The sequence below is a fragment of the Mauremys reevesii genome, linkage group 4 (assembly GCF_016161935.1).
Source record: "Mauremys reevesii isolate NIE-2019 linkage group 4, ASM1616193v1, whole genome shotgun sequence".
Taxonomy (NCBI): domain Eukaryota; kingdom Metazoa; phylum Chordata; order Testudines; family Geoemydidae; genus Mauremys; species Mauremys reevesii.
In genome coordinates, this window is record NC_052626.1 from 98342058 (window position 1) to 98364037 (window position 21980).

The 21980-nt window shown below is 41.6% G+C and overlaps 1 protein-coding gene across 3 annotated transcripts in view; it reads left to right on the forward strand.

The window, feature by feature from the left end:
* SBF2 (SET binding factor 2) overlaps window positions 1-21980 on the forward strand; it is a 599778-nt gene that overhangs the window by 511953 nt on the left and 65845 nt on the right. For 2 of the 3 annotated variants that reach the window (XM_039537930.1, XM_039537931.1), the window contains exons 26-29: window positions 8041-8239; window positions 10353-10549; window positions 18488-18625; window positions 19873-19968. In XM_039537930.1, coding sequence (XP_039393864.1) covers window positions 8041-8239; window positions 10353-10549; window positions 18488-18625; window positions 19873-19968 — 630 coding nt within the window. The remainder of the gene's footprint in view (window positions 1-8040; window positions 8240-10352; window positions 10550-18487; window positions 18626-19872; window positions 19969-21980) is intronic. The other variant, XM_039537932.1, reaches the window with a different exon arrangement.

The following is a 21980-nucleotide window of genomic DNA, read 5'->3' on the forward strand; positions in this document are numbered from 1 at the left end:
ATTAATAAAATTATTGGACTGGTTGGTAAGTGTGAGTGTGACAAAATATGTGGATGTATATAAAGCTCATTCCTATTGAACTCTTAAGCTTGGCTCATTGTGTGCTCTCAAAAAGAATGAACAAAGTCTTTGAGGAAAAGGTTAAAAATACCTAATGCTCGTCCCTCATCTGAGGGAGAAGGGAAAGAAATCAGAGGAAAAATATCCTCACATTAGTCAGAAATAACTCTCATTGTGTGAAAATCCAGATTCTTCTTCGGTCCTTGTCTATGTAGATTTGTGGTCCGTGTCCACTCCCTGCGCTCAAGCTTGGATTCTTTGGCTAGCAGTGTCCATTGGGGTTGCGCTTTCACCCTGTATGTCCTGCTGCCTGGAATGCATAAAAGGCAGGAAGTGTTAGTAAGTTTAGTGTTAATGGGTTAATTGTTGTCTCTCCCCCCCCTTTAAAAAAATTGTAAAAATATTCCTTAGTTTGTGAGGCTTCCTCAGTACTGGGTTCCATCTCTTATGGCTGAACTGGAGTCTCCTGGTTTTAAGAACTGCCTTCTTGTGATGTGGTGATGCCACTTAATGATGGGCATTTTCAGGTTGTTCAAGAAAGCAAAAGGTCAGCAAGGCTTACACTCTTCGCTGCAGTTTAAGGCAAGTCATTAGTCTCTGAAGTCAGCACACCCTTCTCACCATGCTGTACTAGACTGGAGAGCTGAGGCTGTATCTCAGACACAACAGTTAAGTCCATGGCCACATCTATTGCTGTGAGGAAGTCGTTGTGGTTAATGTTTCTGGCATACCTAGAGAGGTACAAACAACCATAGAATCAGATTGAAACCAAATGTCAAAATTTCCCATGAACCAGAAATTCTGAGTTTCAGCCAACTCACAAGTACCTTTAAGATCTTTGCGAAGTAATCACATCTGCACCAGACCTGCTCCAAGCAGAGCTCCTATATTCAGCAGAGGTGCCAAAAAAGAGATGCCCTTTGTCTCTTCTTTGTCAGCCACTCACTGCAACAGCTTCAAGGCAGCTGATTTGATGCCTTGGTCAGGAGCCATTTATAACACCTAAGATCTTTTTTTCACTCCTCTTCTCCTTTTAGAAACCATTTACTTTATTTTCTCAGCACCACAGACCATTGGGTCTTAGAGATAATCATATTCCATACAATTTCAGACCCTTCCTACCCCCCATCTCATCTCTTTTCATGGTTCCCTCCTACGAGAGACTGTTACAGCTACAGATGGAATCAATTCTAAGTCTTGAAGCAGTGGAAGAAGTGCTTGTAGAATGCAGAGGGAATGGGGTTTACTCCCATTATCTGCTTGCATCCGGAGAAGTGGGTATTCACCCACGAAAGCTTATGCTGCAAAACTTCTGTTAGTCTATAAGGTGCCACAGGATTCTTTGCTGCTTCTACAGAACCAGACTAACACGGCTACCCCTCTGATACTTGATCCCATTATTTTCTAATTCCAAAGAAAAAGGGAGGCTGGTGCCCAATTCTGGATTTGGAGCAAGGCATTTAGCTGTCCCAAGTTCAGGATGGTAACACTAGCCTCTATAATCTCCTGCTTAGATCCCCAGGAGTGGTTTGCAGCTCTCAGCTTCCAAGTTCACTATTTTCACATAACAATCGATCAAGCTAATTAGAATTACCTGAGATTCCAAGTGGGAAATTCCTATTATCGATATAGAGTTCTTCCATTCGGACTACCAGCAGCAACAACAGCATTCATAAAATGCTTGGCACTGGTGGTGGCTCACCTGAGAAAGCAAGGGATCCAAGTGTACCATACCTCAACGATTGGTTTATTCCTGAGAAATCACACCGCATGTGACCAGCTCCAATTATCAAATACTTCAGCTTTTCACTGCCTGAGGTCTCAAAGTCAACATATAAAAGTCAGTATTTGTACCAACCCAGAGGATGCAATTCATAGTCTACCGCAGCAAAGGTTTATCTGCCTCAGGACAGATTCAACACCATCATGGATCTCAACAACCATTTACAGGCGCATCCTCAAACTTCAGGACAAGCATACCTCAGACTTCTAGATCACATGGCCTCCTGCACTTACATAATACAGTATGCCAGTCTTCACCTAAGTCACATGGTTGAAATCTTTGTATCTTCCCAAAAGATGATATAGTCATAAAGATGCAGGTCCCCCAGAAGTCCTATTGTCATTTAAACTGGTAGAAGGACTATCCTTTTCCCCACTGTTGCCATCTGAGACACTAGTGACAAATGATTCCACACTCGAGTTGGAACTTCACCTGGACTATCTCCAGGCCCTAGACCTTTGGACTCTTGAGCACAGGTCCCAAGGAAGCCTGCAGCTGTTACGATCATGCTGGTACTGGCTTGGCCAACACAGTTCTGGTTCTCAGACCTGATTAATCTATCCAGTGCCCTTCCCTCTTCCAGACATAATCTCCAAGAACAATGGGTAGATCCTCCATCCAGACCCTGATTCATTACACTTGACAGCCTAGATGAAGACTAGCAAATCATCATTGAGAGGAGTTGCTCTGCAGTGATCCAATGTATGTTAATCCACAGTAGAAAAGACTCTACTACACTTACATATATGGCAAAGTGGAAAAGATTTGCTATTTGGACCTAGCAACATCAGTTAGCTCCCTTAGACACTGAGATACCTGCTATTTTGAATTACCTTTTATTGCTGGAAAATGCATGACTGTTTATAAGCTCTTTAAGAGTACGCTGGGTAGCCAACCATCCCTCTTATTCTGGGTCACACAGCATTCTCCCAACTTGACAGTAGCTAGGTTCCTTAAGGACCATATATGCACCTGTTTCATCCAGTTAAGGAGCCTTCCCCTGCTTGAGATCTCTAAGATAGTCCTAGTGGGATTGATTGCCCACCCTTTTGAGTCTCTAGCTATGTGCTCACTTTATCAGTTATCCATGAAGATAGCCTTTCTTGTGGCAGTAACATCTACCCAAAGGGAAGGAGAAATATAGGCACATATTACTATTACTGTGACTGATGAACAATATAGTATATTACACAATATACATATATTACATAAGGATAAGGTGGCCTATAGGCCTCACTCTAAAATCTTGCTGAAAGTAGTCTCAAACTTCTGTCTAACTAAGTAATACCTGATTGTCTAGTACCAGCATAGCACTGTCTTTTTTCTTATGGCCCTCTCCAGCCACGGGGAAGCCATACTGCATACCCTGCATGTGCTTAGGGCACTATCATTCACTTTCAGGAATTCCCCAAGATTATTCATAGTTTTCATAGGTATATCTGGATAGATTAATATCTAAATGGATTTCCAGTTGCATCAGAGTATACTGAGCTAGCTAGTTTAGATCAGTGCCCACTCCACCAGGACCCAGGCAGATTCTGTGGCTTCTTTAAAAAGTGTACCAATCTCTGAGATCTATAGGGCAACTATGTGGGATTGGGTTCATACATTTCCACAACATTACTCCCTTGTTAGAGGTATCAAGAACTGAAAGCCACTTTAGCAGAGCACTTCTTCAAGTCATTATTCAAATAGACTCCAAGCACCCTTCTCTTATATGCCAGGTCACTGCCTGTGAATTAGTGTTCTGCAATCTGACCCAAACCTGATGGGACCCAACTACAAGTGTTGAGTCCGAGTTGGTTTGGGTGTGAAAATAACCAACCTGCTCAGGTCAGATTGGCTCACCTCTTCTTGCCCCATGGGATCAGCACAGGTGGATGCCCTGCTGGCTGCTGCTACCTTGCTGAGCTGTATGCATGCAGCTCCTGTGGCATTGGCCCCACTGGCAGGAAAAGGAGAGCAGACCTCTCCTGTGAGTCACCAAAATTGGAATACATACTAACAAGTACTTGAAGAAGAAGAAGAAATGGTTACTTCAGGATGTGTTGCCCACAGGTATTCCATGTCCAACATCCTTCCTTACTAGTGTGGAGTCCTATAACAGCTAGATTCTATATTGATGAGGGAAGTGAGGGACAATTTGGCCTGCTTCACCCTTTACACCCTTGGGAGGCAGGCACTAGAACACTTCAGACACAGGCGTGGTCGCGGTGGACACTGCTGGCCAAAAGTATCCAAACTTGAACACATGAGGTGCATGTGCACCTGAAGTGGAACACATATGTACAATATATCTCGAAGAACCTCAGTTACTATAGGTAAGTAACCATCTATTTCCATTCAGAAATGTTAAATATAGAATTGATATAGTCAAAAAATTGTGAAAATTATTTCTAAAACCTATATAGCTTGTAGCTTTTAATATACCTTTCTTATCACCTAGAAAAAACTCTCATAGCCTGCTTTGTCAGTTGTCTCACTCTGAGAAGCATATAAACATACAAAGAGAAGTGAGAGGTTCATAATGTAACCTGTCTAGAGTTTGTCCAAGAATAACATTGATTTATTTTAGTCTGAGGTTCAGTAGGGGTCCTAATAAGACAATCCTTTTCAAACCATATTAGAACAAGTGCCTGAAGGAAAGGATATCTAGAGTCTAGTCCCATACGTTACTTCTCTCCATACAAGAGGGTCGCATACTTCATAGCTTGTGTAGATTGAGCATATTGCACTGACAAGGAGCTCCTTGCATTCCTCCATTCCAGTCCACAAGCTCCCTGTGTGCCACCCTCCCACCCCTCTCTATTTCAGGGACTTCCTGTAGCTCCCCCATCCCCTCCACCATTCCAGGGACTCTGTGTCCCTCCCCTCATTTGCCCCTCTTCCCATACCAGGGTTCCCTATTCCCCCCCCTCCATGTCAGTGGCTCTTTGTGCACCCCGATTCCCCCAGTGGCAAGGACTCTGTGCGCATCCCATTCCCCACTCTCTCACTATTCCTCCCAATAGCAGGACCCCTAGCCTCCCTCCCTTCAGGGAATGTGTATGGCCCCCATTCCACCCTCCACCCATTCCAGGTTCTCAAGTTTTCTCCCCATATATCCTACCCCCAAACCAGAGTCCCCCACTGTGCACCTTCATGCCAGAGGATCTGTCTGCCCCCAATTCCCACCTCCTCCCCCGCTAGCCAGAGGTTGTGTGTGCTCCTTCCCTCCTCCCCCAGATCAGGGTCCCCAGCCTCTACCCTCTCCCCCCTACTCCCGGCCAGGCATTCTGTGTGCCCTTTACCCTCTTCCCCCTATGCCAGGGGCTATGTGCATGTCTCTCTTACTCCCTTTCCCCATCCTCCCTCCCCCACCCCCAATCTTTCTGTCTGGGGGTGAGACATTCAGGGTGTCATGGGGAGGATGGGCAGAGATGAGACAGAGTATTGTTATGCTGGAAAGCATAATGGGTGCCATCAACCAGTTGTTTGATCTGTAGATAATTGCAGAGGTGCTTGAAACTGTGGCTGTGCAAATTAGATGGTAAAGGCTCCATATGTCCCCAATTTTTCTCTTTTTAGTTTTCCACTTTTCTTCAACATTAATAGGGTTCTGCGCATTGATACCTTGAGCATGTCCTGAAATTTTGAATTGATTAAAAGTTATTGTATTACAGATGGAATGCATTACACATTAAGAGAGAAATGATGTCAAATTGAGTATAAGCTTTATAAGGTAGACAAAAAATTGACCTGTACAAAACTATTTTTAATTTCAAAATGTGCCCTTGTCCCAGTGCCTTTAGCCAAAAATTCATGCAGAAATAACTTCATTCTCTTCATATGCACACATTTTATAAAGGCCAAATAATGGGGGAGCAGGGAACTGACAAACCATGAACAGTAAATTTGCCTTCAGAAATATTTGGGAAGAACTGAAGTAAAGTGGTGATAGCAGGTGGGAGGCTGGTTTTGTACAAAGGCCATGCCTTCCTTTAATTTCACTGTAGCTTGAACTTGAGACATAGTTTTTATCTCTCATGACTGAAATATTTTTCTACTTTGGGAAAGTGCAACTGACAGTAATACTCTGCTGAAGAAGGCTGTTTGATATTGATATTGAAGCACAAATTAAACTCAGAACATTATCTGTTGCTAACCTGTGACATGAGACAATTCTATGCACTAAAATTTTAGACAGATGAACAAAGCCTGTTAAGGTAGTTACAGAGCATGTGGTCCATTTCCTTGTGGCTATATGAGGAATTTTTAAATGTATCTTCCATTATCAATAGACTATGTACCCCTTTTGTAAAGTAGTTCTAAACATAACAGTTTTTCGCTAATAGATATGCTGGTAAAAAAAGATTACCACCAATCAATTCAGTTGAATATACGGGATAACTTTAAAGCCAGTAAAAAGGGATGCCAATCATTCCAGCTCCATTTTGAGCCACAAACTATGAAAACAAGAATAGGATTATATCCAGGTTAAATTTTTGTTTCTTGTCCTTTCACAAGATTGCAACTTTTGGAAATGTGTGTCACAATATCAGAATTAACTGCATCTTTGCCCTCTCTTCCACTCCCCCCCCACCATCTTTCTTGAGAGCACCCTCGTAAGATTTCAGGCTCTCAGACATCATCCCTCTGGGTCATTGACCCATTTTTCTCTCCCTGTACATTGAGGGTTTAGGCTTGCAGTTCCTCTACACCTCACCGTGGTTTCCCCAACAGATCTGACGTGTCCAGCATCGGAGGTTAACCTTTCTCCAGAGACTATACCAGTGTATACCAATTACCACCCAGCCTGCACAAAGCAAAATACATTTATTCTTAGGGTTAAAGCATTACAGAGAAAATGTATTTTTTTTAAAAAATAAAATTTCTATGCACATGCTAATAGCGGACTAGAGGTGCCCATCAGTCTAATGGGATCTAGTAAGCCAAAGTCCTTTCAACTCTTCCTCAAGGGTTGGGGCCCCCATTGGACAGAAGATGCTGTCCGTTTGCTGAGTCAAAAGAAGTTTATACCCAGACTTTTTATACCAAAATCTCTTTTGTTGTCTGTTGGTCTCCGGAAAACCCATTTTGAACCAGTATATGCATACCCCCCCCCACAGGTGGTACCTCTCCGGAGGTGTTCACAGCCTGAGTGATTCACCTTAATCACCCTCCACTGTTTTTGGTTCCTGGACTAACTGTTGTAGCCCTGCCCCTAGGAGTTGCATACAATCCCTGGCCACAGTGATACATAAAACCATGCATAGACTTAACACAGTATGGTCTCCAATATATTTCATGCAATTGCAATATTTGTGTTCTGTGCAACAGGGTACATTATTCTTCTGGGCAAGGCTTAAATTGTTTTGGTGATGTGGGTAGAGAAGGGTTGGGTTGGTCTCCTGACCTCATGATGGACTGTGGAGTTTACTGCCAAAGGAAGTTGAGGCCAAGAACGTATAAAGAGTCAAAAATGGATTGGACATTTATATGAATAGCAAGATATCTAGAATGATCATAATTAATGATAAATTTTGTGGAAGAGATATTAAACTTCATGTCTCATGTTAACTGTTAGAGATCAGTTAATTATTTAATGTGGGGCGCAGATTATCCGGTATCTCCCTACTGTGGGGTTCTTGTACTTTCCTCTGCAGCATCTGGTGCTGGCTGCTTTTGGAGACAGGATACTAAACTACATACTGATCTAGTGAGGTAATTTCTGTGTTTCTGTGGTGGGTGGCATTTGGAATGTTCATAATTCCAACTTCTTTGGACCCTGTGGGTTAGATCCATGGGAGTAACTGAAGATCCCACATCAACTTTGCCAGCGTAGATTATGCTGAACTACTAGCTTTGGAATTATATGGGCTCACCTTTGCCTTAGGTTTAAATAGAACTGTTTAGGTCATCGATAATATTTGCGTGCCACTGGGATGCTGGTGACAGCTTTAGGGTGTTTCTGCTTCACATATGCTCCCTTCCATCAGTTCCAGGATATTGTAGCCTTTATCTGAAATTACTTTAATAAAATTTGTAGCCTGTTGGCTATAATTTGTATAAATTGGTATCAGTTGTCATTAGTCCCTGCCATCAGCAATTGCTGGATTTGGTAAATGTAATGTTTTGCTCAGAATGAAGCATCTCAGTCTACTTTATATAACTAGTGCATTTCTAAATACTAAGCTAGAAAAGTATTTTAACTTCAGTTTCAGATGACAGTGAATTGCACACAAGTGGTACTTTGAAAGCCTCAGAAAAGTCAACAATGGAGCAGTTAGTAGAGAGAGCCTGTTTTAGAGACTATCAGCGTTTGGGACTGGGGACCATCAGTAGTAGCTCTTCTCGATCCAAAACAGAATACTTCCGAATAACTGCATTGAACAGGATGTATTCACTTTGTAGAAGGTGAGTTAATCAGTACACGCTTATGTTTAGAAATGTGTATCTGCCATATTATACATCATCCACAACATTATTTAGAGAGCAAAATATTCTGAGAAAATGGTACTTGTCATAAACCCAAAACCAATAACACTGAACTTACAGCAAACATAACAGTGCTGATTTTCTCTCTCTTTTTGTTGTAACATATTTGTTAGCAGCTCTATATATTCAGCTACTAAGACTTGTATTTTAGTTGGATCTATGATGTCCTTTTTGTACATTATAAAATCCTAATTTGAAAGCTCCTAAAGGTCTATTCTCCTTTCAATGCATGGGAGCTACATACAATCAATTCATTTTAAAGTTGCTGGATGTTACACACTTAAAACTTCTGTTTGTGACTAGGAAAACAAGCCCCAGAGGTGCATGTTTATTAATACAGTTCAAACCAGAAACTGCAAATAAGAACTCATGAAGCAGTTGTTGGAGCACTTCCTTTAAAATGTTTGTCATATACTATATGTGAACTCCTGGATGTCAGTCAGAAGTTAATGCCTAAGCCCTTTCTACTGTGAAAGTTCACTGATATTTATTATCAGTGCCTACAAAAATGCTGTTTAACACAATAGCAAATCTACAGAAGTTTCATCACTGAAGCACTCACATCCTACAAAGACACTGCAGGCTAAAAGTTGTTTTCGTTATGGAAAAATGAAATTGCGATCACTTTCATGGAAAGAGCACAAAAGAATATTAAATCCAGGCTGTTTGTCTCTTATCCAAAGCACCAATGTGACAGCAATACTTTTATTCAATCACTCGGCAATATTAGTTAAATTGAACCAAAGAAATCACTGCATTATATAACTATGCTTTTAAATTGCTTGTAATCACTATATTTTAAAAATAATTTTCATACCTTATCCTTACCCAAAAAATACCTGTTTAAATTTTTGTCACTATTTTGAGAAAAGTAGTCAATATCCAATTGGTTTACAAATTTGGGGATAGGAGTGGTTATTTAATGTCATGTGATTTTGGTTCAGGTACTGTATTTTAGGAAATAGACCATCAAATGGATTAGGCATTCATTCCCTAAAGATAAAGTTCAGTAAATGTCAAATAAGTTCACTTACATTGTGTCACAAACAATCCTATGCTGTGCATTATAGAAGAAGAGGGGTTCTTTAGTAAAATGTAAAATCTCCCGAGTGCTCTCTTTAATTAGTTTTCTCTCAAAATAAAACTGACACTTTAATTGAATCCTCTTTGTAGGAGGTACAAGAAATCTTTCAAACGCCTTGAATCCTTCTTCCACTTACATAACCAGAGACAACACTCTTGCTTGATTTTCCGTTTTCAAAACTATTATATTATGGAAGTTCCCAAACTGTCTTTGTTTTGTTTTTTTTAACATTATATAACCAGCAATTTGTAATCTGCTGTTCCAAAACTGTTTCTTACTAAAATATTTAAATGCATTTTGACATGAGCCAGTTATGGTCAATGCCAAAGTACTGTGTTTTAATTCAAAGCGTCTAAACATTCTTGCCTTTAAAATGTCAGCGCCTGTACACAATCACTGGTGTCAAATATAAAAATAATGTTTGTTTCCTTTGAAGAGCCCCAGTGATCTGTTTTCTATGGCATTCTCATAAACCTGACTCTGTTCAAATAACAGATTGAGGAGAGAATTTTAGGAATAAATGGGGAGCGAGGAGATTTATCAACAAATAAGACTGTAAATGAAAGAAAAAAAGGAAGTAGTCATTTACATTTTCTCCAATGAAATTTGCTTTTAAAAAATTCTAATACTCTTCGTCCTATCAAAATAATATACTGTATTACAAAAATTAGCTATTCTTTAAAAGCCCTGGCTGGGATGATGCTTGGTGTTGGGTGATGGGATTTACTTGGTGTTGGTCCTGCTTTGAGCAGGGGATTGGACTAGATGACCTCCTGAGGTCTCTTCCAACCCATATATTCTATGATTCTATAATAAATAAAAGTGCATATATCAGTGAAAACTGCAGATTAAGAAATATACATGTCCTGTTTTAAAAAGGAAAAGGAAGAATCTTTTTTAAAATAATTCTGATTATCTTTTTAATTTTCTCTCTATTGATTAATATAGCTATCCTGGACTTTTGGTAGTACCTCAGTCTGTGCAGGACAGCAGTTTGCAGAGGGTAGCTCGTTGTTATCGTCACAATCGCCTGCCAGTTGTCTGCTGGAAAAACTCAAAAATCAGTACTCTGCTACTAAGAGCTGGGAGCTTCCATGGAAAGGGAGTTGTTGGCCTCTTCAAATCTCAAAACACACATACTGCAGGTGAGCTCATGTTGCTGGACTTTCTGCATATGTTGTTTCAGTGAAAGAGGTTCTTTTCCTTTAGAGATATATGGTGTTCTCATGAATAAGTTATTTAATTTACAGCAACCCCACCTGCTTTCTTTAAACAATATTCTTCTAATTTGGTTTTGTTGTTGCATCTTATTTTCTTGCATCACACACGATTTATGGAATATAGCAATAGTTAGAGCAAATTCTACCCATTTGACTCTCTGATGGCTTTGAGCATAATTTTAGTTTTACTTTGAGAGAGCTTTTTATAAAACCAAGGCCTGAGAGATTTCCAGAGATTTCCCATGATCACCACTGGAACAGTGCAAGATCTGTCCTAATGGAGTATCTTTGAAGAGAATATTGGAGGAAAGTGAATTGCATGTTTAGAAGGAAATGAATTGTGAAGGACACGTTACTCTCAACTTTCACCTCTCACATGAGCTGCATGGTGTGTCTTTAATTCTTAATCTTTCTCATAGTTACTGTCTTGGTTTTATGTTTTTGAGAGGGCCTGAGTGAGTTGTATATGATGATTTGTTCTGAGGATAAGATAATGACACTGAATAAAGTTAATACCTCAAAGATGCGAGCCAATAAGGAAAGTCTAAGTACTGGGGATACTTGTGACTGTATGAAGAAAACAGGACTGGTGCATCTCTTAGGCATATAGTGTTAAAAGTAGATAGTAGGGATAGCTCAATGGTTTGAGCATTGGCCTGCTAAACCCAGGGTTGTGAACTCAATCCTTGAGGGAGCCATTTAGGGAACTGGGGCGCACGCCATGTGCACACACACAAAATTGTCAGGGACAGTACTTGTTCTTGCTAGTGAAGGCAGGGACCTGGACTCAATGATCTTTCAAGGTCCCTTCTAGTTCTATGAGATAGGTATATCTCCATATATTTTTTTATTTTTTTTATTAGTCAGTCCTTGAGATAATAAGCAAAAAGTATCCCATCTGGTTTCAAGCTGTTCCAACCCCCTTCTTGACCCTCTTTGGGGACCCTTCTCACAAGAGACTTTGAAGCAAGAGATAAATTCCCTCCTACAACCAGGAGCAGCGGAGGGACTGCCCCTAGAGTTCAATGGCAAGGCCTTTTACTGCTTAATACTATAGAAGAAGAAAGCTGGAAACCGATCCTTGATCTTTGACGTCTCAATACCTTTATCCATTGTTTCAAATTCTGTATCGTTACCTTTCTATAATCCCCGATTTGGATCCTATGGGCTGGTTCATAACGCTCAACTTACAGGATGCCTATTTTCACATTTTGATACATCCAGCTCACAGGAGGAAGGAACATCATACTATCAGTATGGAGTCCTGTGCTTTGGCCTTTCACCAAAGTTCTGGCAATGATGCTAAGCCCATATGAGAAAACAAGGACTCCAGGTATAATGCTATCTAGAAAACCATTTAGCTAAGGGAAATCTCCACAACAAGTGACCAACTCATTTAAATTATTCTAAATCTCTTTGCATCATTGGGACTTCAAGTCAAAAAAAAGAATCCACACAGATCCCAAATCAGAGCACAGAATTTATCAGAGCCATGTTAAATTCTAGGCCAGCAAGAGCATACCTCCTTCAGAGATTTCAAACAGTGACAGACTTCATCAGACAGTTCCAGGAATACCCAAAAACACCACTGAGGACCCACCGCAAACTCGTAGGGCACATGGCAGTATGCACTTACACTACATTCATTCAGCTCCACCAATTACAAATTATGAGGAGATAGTCTCCTCAGGAGATGATCCTATATATAAACATTCTAGAAGTCAGGGCTATTCAACTGGCTTTTCTACCTCTTATTTAAGGCTTAACTATCCACATGTTCATAGACAACACCACAGCAATACAACAGATCAACAAGCAAGGGAGGGAGGAGCCAGATCCTCTTCACTGCCAGGAAGCCAGGCATTTCTGGGATTGGTGTATCTGTAATCATACCACACCTGGCCTCCAGACTACTTTGTCGGATCAATTCAGCAGAGACTTATTTGAAAGAAACGTGATCCCTCAAGAGCTCAGTCATTCATGTCATTTTTTGCGTATGGGGGTTTCTAAAATTGGAACTGTTTGTAGCAAGTGCCATATGTTCTGCTCCAAAAGAGGCATCCTCATGGATGCCTATCTCACCCTGTGGGCTCCAAATTTAATGTGTGCCTTTCAACCAACACCTGTGATATGCAAAGTTTGGAGGAAGCTCAGGCAAGATGATTGTATGATCATGATAGTCCCAGAAGGAACCAGGCAGGTATTCAGATCTAATTAATCTAACAATACAGAAACCAACCTGGTTTCTCAGAACGATGATCCCATTACACCTTGCAGCCTGGATGCTGGCTTTATGACATCTACAGAACAATGCTGCTCTGCAGCAGCCCAAAACATCTTTCTTCAACGCAGAAAACCTTCAACCAGGTTGAACCTTCAATCATACGAGGCCAAATGGAAGAAGCTTTCTATCTGAGCAGTTCAGCGTCAGTTCTCAGTGTTTACAGTTCTAGTTTCAGCAATATTGGACTATTTACTTTCTCTGAAGCAATCAGGACTCTCTCTCAGCTCAGTAAGAGTGGACCTGGCAATGATCTCTGGAAATCAACCTCCTATGCAGGACCACACCACGTATTCACACCCCATAGGGATGAAGTCCATGCTTGAATAATAGGAGTATAACCATAGGAATTTGCCACCGACCACCTGACCAGGCTGGTGACAGTGATTGTGAAATGCTCATGGAGATTAGAGGCTACAAAATCAGAAAACCCAACAATAATGGGATATTTCAGCTATCCCCATATTAACTGGGTACATGTCACCTCATGAAGCGATGCAGAGATAAAATTTCTGGGCACATTAAATGACTGCTTCTTGGAGCAGCTGTCCTGGAACCCACAACAGGAGAGGCAGTTCTAAGTGGAGCACAGGATCTGGTTGAAGAGGTGAAGATAGTTGTACAGCTTGTTAATAGCAACCATGATGTAATTAAACATCCCGAGGGTGTGGGGGAATACCAAAGAAACCCAACACAGTAGCATTTAACTTCAAAGAGGGGAATGACACAAAAGTGAGGAAACTAGTTAAATGGAAATTAAAAGGAACAGTCACAACTCATTCACTATCACATCTACCAATGTGATATATGCCATCATGTGCCAGCAATGGCCCTCTGCCATGTACATTGGCCAAACCGGACAGTCTCTATGCAAAAGAATAAATGGACACAAATCTGACATCAGGAATCATAACATTCAAAAACCAGTAGGAGAACAGTCAGGGCCGGCTCTAGGTTTTTTGCCACCTCAAGCAAAAACATTTTTGGTTGCCCCCCACCCCAGCTCTGGGCTCTCCCCCCACCCCACCCCCTGCTGCCCCAACCCCTGGGCTCTCCCACCCACCCCCACCTGCACCCCCTCCCACCCCAGCGCTGGGCTCTCCCCCCCACCCACACCCCCTGCCGCCCAAACTCTGGGCTCTCCCACCCCACCCGCACTCCCTGCTGCCCCAGCACTAGATTCTCCCCCCACCAGTACTGACTCTGCCTGCTTCCCCCCTCACCTCCAGCCGGTATGGCGCTGGCAGAGTCAGGGTAAGCAGCGGGGCTCCCGGGCCGCGCCTCAGCCCAGGATCCCTCCAGTCGCTTTGCTCAGCCCCAGCTGCGGCACTGGGGGGCGGCTACCCTGTGGCACCTGCAGGCGTCTCCGTGCACCCCGCGGGGCGGCCCCCACCCCGAGTGTCCCGCGCTCAGAGCCCGCCCAGCCATAAGGTGCGGGCGCTGCTCCCTGACATGAACTGCAGCAGCCCCAGGGTGCCCCCCCTTCAGGACACGCTGCTGCTGTCAAGGCCAGCTCTAGGCTTTTGCCGCCACAAGCACACAAAAAAAAAGGCTGGCTGGAATGCCGCCCCTGAAAATGTGCTGCCCCAAGCACCTGCTTGCTTTGCTGGTGCCTGGAGCCGGTTCTGAGAACACTTCAGTCTCTCTGGTCACTCAATAACAGACCTCAAAGTGGCAATTCTTCAACAAAAAAACTTCAAAAGCAGACTCCAACGTGAAGCCGCAGAACTGGAATTAATTTGCAAACTGGATACCATCAGACTAGGCCTGAATAAAGACTGGGAATGGTTGGGTCATTACAAAACCTAAACTTAATTTCCCCAATACTAATTTCTCCCTACTGTTACTCACACCTTCTTGTCAACTGTCTGTAATGGGCCACTCTCCTTCAAAAGTTATTTTTCCTCCCTTGGTATCCTGCTGTTAATTGATTTATCTCGTTAGACTGACCTAACACTTGGTAAAGCAACCCCCATCCTTTCATTTATTTATACCTGCTCCTGTATTTTTTACTTCATACATCTGATGAAGTGGGTTCTAGCCCACGAAATCTTATGCCCAAATAAATTTGTTAGTCTCTAAGGTGTCACAAGGACTCCTCGTTTTGTTTTTGCTGATACAGACTAACACAGCTACCAGTGAAACCAGTCACGAGAGTGAAGTACCTATAAGCTGCATGGAGACTGTTTAAAACACCATAACAGAGACTCAAACTAAATGTATACTCCAGCTAAAAACAAATAGCAAGAGGACGAAAAAATACCATCATGGCTAAACAGCAGAGCAAAAGAGGCGGTTATAGTCAAAAAAGCATCCTAAAAATTAGAAGTCAGATCCTACTGAGGAAAATAGAAAGGCGCATAAACTCTAGCAAGTCAAATGTAAAATATAATTAGGAAGGTCAAAAAAGAATGTGAAGAACAACTAGTTTTTGTGTCTTTTGCTAACAGCGATTTTTTTTAAGTACACCAGAAGCAGAAAGCCTGCCAAACAATCAGTGGCGCTTCTGGACAATAAAGGTGCTAAAGGAGCACTCAAAGAAAACGAGCTTGTTGAGATTCCCACAGCTGAGCCATTCTTTTTAGGTGAGAGTTCTGAGGAACTATCCCAGATTGAGGTGTCAATAGAGGAGGTTTTGGAACAAACAAATTAATTAAACAGTAATGAGTCACCAGATGGTATTCACCCAAGAGTTCTGAAAAAACTAAATTATGAAACAGTAGGACTACTAAGTGTTGCATTTAACCTATTGCTTAAATCAGCCTCTGTTCCAAATGATTGGAGGATAGCTAATGTAATACTGATTTTTTAAAAAGACTCCAGAGGCAATCCTGGCAATTACAGGTGGGTAAACCTAATTTCAGTTAAATTGGTTGAAACTATAGTAAAGAACAGAATTATTAGACATATAGATGAACATGTCATATTGGGAAAGAGTCAATACGTCATTTGTAAAGGGAAATCATGCCTCACCAATCTATTAGAATCTTTGAGGGAGTCAACAAGCATGTGAACACGGGTGATCCAGTTGATATAGTGTACTTGGACTTTCAGAAAGGGTTTGTCTACACTTAAAACACTGAGTGGCCCAGCCTGCACCACTGTAGCACTTCAGTGAAGACACTACCTTTGCCAGTGGGAGGGGTTTTCCCATTGGCATAGGTAATTCACCTCACTGAGACACAGTAGCTAGATCGACAGAGAATTCTCCCATCCTCCTAACATTGTCTATACTGGGGATTAGGTCAGTTTTAACTGCATCACTTGGGGTGTGGATTTTTCGCACTCCTGAACGACATAGTTATACAGACCTAATTTCCTAGTGTAAACTAGGCCTCAGTTGAGGCCACTGCAGGGGTGTAGCTCATGAGGTCAGTCAGAACTCATGCATAGGGTGCATTCACACCAAGAGTGGAATCTGTGTGGATAACACATCTCAAAAAACCCCAATTGCTTTAAGATAAGTAATCAATCTTTTTGAATTTTTTAAAAATTGAATATGTTAAAGAAATTATTCTGTACATTCAGCAGTCACTAAAAAAGGTCATCAGAAAAACAGTTGAAATTTGCCAACAGGTACTACAAAGTTACTGTGCTATTTCCCGTTCTGAGTGTAGGGAAAAACTGATGTTAATCTGCTATCACTGGGGACCACTGGCAGATGGGGATTTTTAAAATAATAACTGATGTACACTGTGCTGCTTTTTTAAGCTACTGATTTTTTTTCTGCGGTGCAATTCAGGCATATCAAATGGGTTTATGGAAAATAGGTCTTTGTAAAAATGATTTGATAGCCTTTTGACGAGATTAACTGTTTGATAAAAGTAATAGTGTTGATGTAACACATCTAAACTTCTGTAAGGTATTTGACTCGGTACTGCACAATAATTTGTGTAAAAAATCTGGGACAATACAAAATTAACACGGCATGCATTAAATTGATTTTAAAACTGGCTAAGTGACATGTTTCGAAATGTAATTGTAAATGGGGAATCAGCACTGAGCGGGTATGTTTCCAGAGGATCCCCTTGGGGTCAGTTCTTGGTTCTGTGCTACATAACATTTTTATCAGTGACTTTGAAGAAAATATACAATCATTAGTGATCAAATTTGCGGATGACACAAAGAGTGGGAGAGTGGTAAATAATAAAGAGGGCAGATCACCAGGGGCGGCTCTAGGCACCAGCAAAACAAGCTGGTGCCTAGGGCGGCAAAATGTAGGGGGCGTCCCCTGCCGCCGGGGGGGGCGGCAGGCTGGGCCGGCGGACCTGCCGCAGTCATGCCTGCGGGAGGTCCACCGGAGCCCTGGGACGACTGGACCTGCCGCAGGCATGACTGCGGAGGGGGCGCTCGTCCCGCAGCTCGGCTGGACCTCCCGCAGGCATGACTGCGGCAGCTCAAGCGGAGCCGCTGGACCCGCGAACCGTCCGCAGCCGCGGGAGGTCCAGCCGAGCCACGCGGGACCAGCGGTCCCTCTGCAGTCATGCCCGCGGGAGGTCCGCTGCTCCCGCGGCTCCGGGGCGCCTCCCGCGCATGACTGCTTGGGGCGGCCAAAAACGTAGAGCCGCCCCTGCAGATCACTGATACAGAACTATCTGGATTGCTTGGTAATCTGAGCACAAGCAAACAATATGCATTTTAATACAAACAAATGTTTGTTATACATCTAGGAACAAAGAAGATAGGTCATTTTTACAGGATAGGGAACTCTGTCCTAGGAAGCAGTGATGCCAAAAAAGATAAATCAACTGAACATGAGCTCCCAGCGCAATGCTGTGACCCAAAGAGCTAATACGAACTTTGAATGTATAAACACAGGAATCTTGAGTAGTAGGATGATTAATATATTATCTCTGTATTTGGCACTTGTGCCACCACTAGTGGAATACTGTGTCCAGTTCTGATGTCCACAATTCAAGAAAGATGTAGATAAATTGGAAAGGGTTCAAAGAAAAGCCACAAGATTGAGTAAAGGAATGGAAAACATGCCTTATAGTGATAGACTCAAGAAGCTCAATCTGTTCAGTTTAACAAAGAGAAGGTGAAGCGGGTGATTTGATCACAGTCTGTAAGTACCTAGCTGGGGAACAGAAATTTGATAATAGAGGACTCTTCAGTTTTGCAGACAAAGGCATAACAAGATCCAGTGTCTGGAAGTTGAAGCTAAATAAATTCAGACTGGAATTAAGGCATGAACGTTTAACAATTAGGGTAATTAACCATTGCAACAAATTACCAAGGGTTGCGATGGACTCTCTATCACTGGCAGTTTTTAAATCTAGATAGGGTGTTTTTCTAAAAGACAGGCTTTAGTAAACAAGAATAAATTTAGGGAAGTTCTGTGTTATACAGGAGGTTAGACTTGATGATCACAGTGATCCCTTCTGGCTTGATGATCTATGAATCTAAGAAATGTTGCAAGTCAGTTGATGTGCATTAAAGACAGAATGCAAAGTGTTCTCTGCTCTCATTCTCAGTCACCTTTTTTACGTCTGATTGTTATCTATGTTGTTTTGGCTTTACACATCTATGTAAATATAGCAATAATTTAATCTATTTTGTACTTTTCTGTATTTATATAGTTCCTCCTAATTTAGAATCTTCAAGCAGCATAGAACAGGAGAAATATCTGCAAGCCTTACTAAATGCAATTTCCATCCACTGTAAAATGAATGGCAGTAATACTCTTACTGTAAGACCAACAATTGCTTTGTCTCCAGGTAAAAATACGCTGCACTATTCTTTTCGGTAACTAAGATGAAAAGTAAAACCATTGTGATTGTCTGTGTCTTAGACTCCCCAGTCTGATTTCTGTTACTCCTTCAGTGTGATTTCTTAATATTACAGCTTCTGGGTAGCTAATTTACTCCAATTTTTTGCAAATGAGTTTTCCATAGTGTCAAGAATATTGAAAGCTAAATTATTCTCCAGAACAATTTCAGTCATGCCAAATTTGTAGCTAAATTTGGACCATCATAATTTTTTTTGACACAGTATTTCACTGTTTCTCAACCAGAAGTTGCACCAGAGGGATCACAGAAGGAAATCAAGAGAGTTGCAAGGCATTCAAAATGTTATTACAGTTCTAAAACAAAGCAAATAAATTTTCCAAATTAATTTCAGGGTAGCCAATACCTTCAAAATTTGTGAGGTCCAATGTATTAATAGTAGTTGTATTATTCAGGCTTATCAGTTATCATTAATATATTTTTTTGCTCTTTTTATATTAAATGTAAGGAAGTTGCAAAATATTTTTGCTTCAAATAAGGGGTTGCCAATCTGAAAAGGTTGAGAAACACTGCTTTATTTTATATTATGTGAAAATTTGTAAAGATTGTTCGAAGTTGATGCTACATGAACATATACGGTATTTATCTATAAAAGTAGTGGAAGGTGCATAAGCAGTGGTTATTTCCATGTTTTACACAGTCAGAATGAATTTTCATTTCTTTTCCAGGTATAATTTCAGTGAAATTGAAAATTCTTGCAGTACACTCTACTTTAGCTAGATCTCAGTAAAATCACTAAGAAATTTGTCAGTATTCTATTTCAGTTATCATGTGAGAAAACCTGATAGGTTTCATGTAAAGTTAATTTAAATAATGTCTTAGAAACAGGAGCATGCAATTTGAAAAGTTTGTCTACTTGGCTTAATCAATTGGTGGAACTGACTTAGTGTATCCAAATGTCTTTTTTTTTTTTTTTTGCAAAATAACACCATCCCAAATTTGTGCCTGCTTTGCTTCATTTATCATTAAATACTTTGTTTGCATTAGCCATACCTAACCCTCCATAACGTTGCAAATGTACACATTATCTCTAAAAACAAGTTTAAGGAACTTTGAAGGTACAAAATTGGCAGCAATTAAAAACATTCAGCATGAAAAGAACATTTTTGTCATTTGAGTGATGTTAGTCTGAATGACATTGTAGTTTTTAATCTTTTATTCTTTTTGACTGCCTTTAGGCACTGAAAGGAGGGCTTCAAGAATGTCCACTGTGGTTAAGCAGGTAGTGCCAGGACATTTGGATGTAAATCTATCCAATAGCTTTGCTCGAGGAGGTTAGTAAGACTAGCTCAAAGACTAAGCATTGATGTAATCTGAAATAAAATGTATAATAAAATGTTAGTAGTGAAATAAAAACAGTTAGTTCATACATGAATTAATTGCATTATAAAATAATAAAACACATATTAGAATTCTTTAAGTCATCAGCCACACATGGAGTTAAAACATGTATCTTGTATTGCTTAATTAAGTAAATGGTCATTAATTGTTAACAGAATATAGTTAGCATCCAAGCAAGTTCAGACTTGTATTAGAGTCGTGAATGAGTAATTCTTTAGAATCCTAACATTACAGATCAACACAATAGTTGGGTGAAAATTATTTGATGCCTCATGAATATACAAACAGATGCATCTGAATGTTTCTCCAGGGCAGGGGCAGCTCTAGCCATTTCGCCGCCCCAAGCACGGCGGCACACTGCGGGGGGCGCTCTGCCGGTCGCCAGTCCCGCGGCTCCGGTGGACCTCCTGCAGACATGCCTGCGGAGGGTCCGCTGGTCCCGCGGCTCCGGTGGACCTCCCGCAGGCATGCCTGCGGATGCTCCACCGAAGCCGCGGGACCACCGGACCCTCCGCAGGCACACCTGCGGGAGGTTCACCGGAGCCACGTGCCGCCCTTCCGGCGACCGGCAGAGCATCCCCCCCCCACATGGCATGCCGTCCCAAGCACACGCTTGGCGTGCTGGGGCCTGGAGCCGCCTCTGCTCCAGGGAAATTAAGTACAGAGCAGGAAAGCCAGTAATGGATAGGGTTGTACAAATGGGCCACTTAGAGTTGAAGGAGAGCTTACTGAGTCTGAAGTTACTTCCAGCTGCCATTTTTACTTTGTGGGATGTGTGTATGAAAGAGAGATGTATGTATGCAGAGAGCTTTGTTTAAATAAAATACTAATACAGTACAATAAAAAGCCTTACTAATTTGGTGCTTTCAGAGTCTGCATATCTGGAAGTTGGCCTTGGGCTGCCGCTAAGAGGCAGAGACAGACTTTTTTCATTTGTCAGGAGTGAAATCAGACCTTTTGACTTTTCTACTTTGAGCCAATTGTTGTGATTTTATTTTGAACAGCCGTTGCATAAATCAGTGCACTGAAATTCATTTTATGTTTTTAGGATAGAGGTAAGGATGCAAGGATATTTGCTAATGGTCCCAATTCCATCCCAAGTATCTGGTATTGGGAAAATGTTTGTGTTTCAGTTACCACCTGTGGCCACTAAAGACTGCTGCTAGGCAACCAGAGACTGCTTTTCTTGTATTATTCTTCCTTGTGTCTTCTACCAGTCTCCATAGCCACCCAGTCACCTGCCTGTGAAACAGCCACTGAATAGTTCCTTCAACTCATTCTTGCAGGAGTGAGGAGAGAGGAAGCACCAGATTGTGGTAGAGGAAAGAACTTCAAAGGTGTAGGATAGGGAAATAACGACGTTATGTAGGAAAAGAAAAGAGAATTCAGTAGAGAGAGATACTCAAAAGTGGTAGAGGAAGAGATTAGAAGAAGGAGACTCACAGTGCTGTGGTAAATGGAAAAGGGAAACCTACATGGGGAAAAGAAACATGGAGCTGTATACCAGGAAGTGATGTGAGGGACACAGCAAAGAAAAGCAGAGACTAGAAAAAGAAACCTCACAGGAATGGGACGAAAATTAGGGAGAGGACGTTTTGTGCAGCTCCATACATGATCATTTATAGTAAAATATGTATGAAGCTAATTTGCATATTTGCTAATGATTTTCATATAACCATAAACTTCTGCTTCTGGTGAATACACCCTGCCCCAAGCAATGGTAGGACATGGAGCTTCACAGAACCTGGCAGCTGAGATTGGGGTAGGTAGGAGCGTATCTAGAAGTACTGCAATAGATGGATGTGGGATGGTTTCTGTTTGAGGATGCTGGGTAAATGGGTGTGCACTAGGGTGTCTAAGTAGATAAGGTTCTTGAGGGTGGGATGCTGGGTTAGCTGGGGGTGCTTGTTTGATGGTTGCATGAGGCTCCTAAGGGGTGGAAACT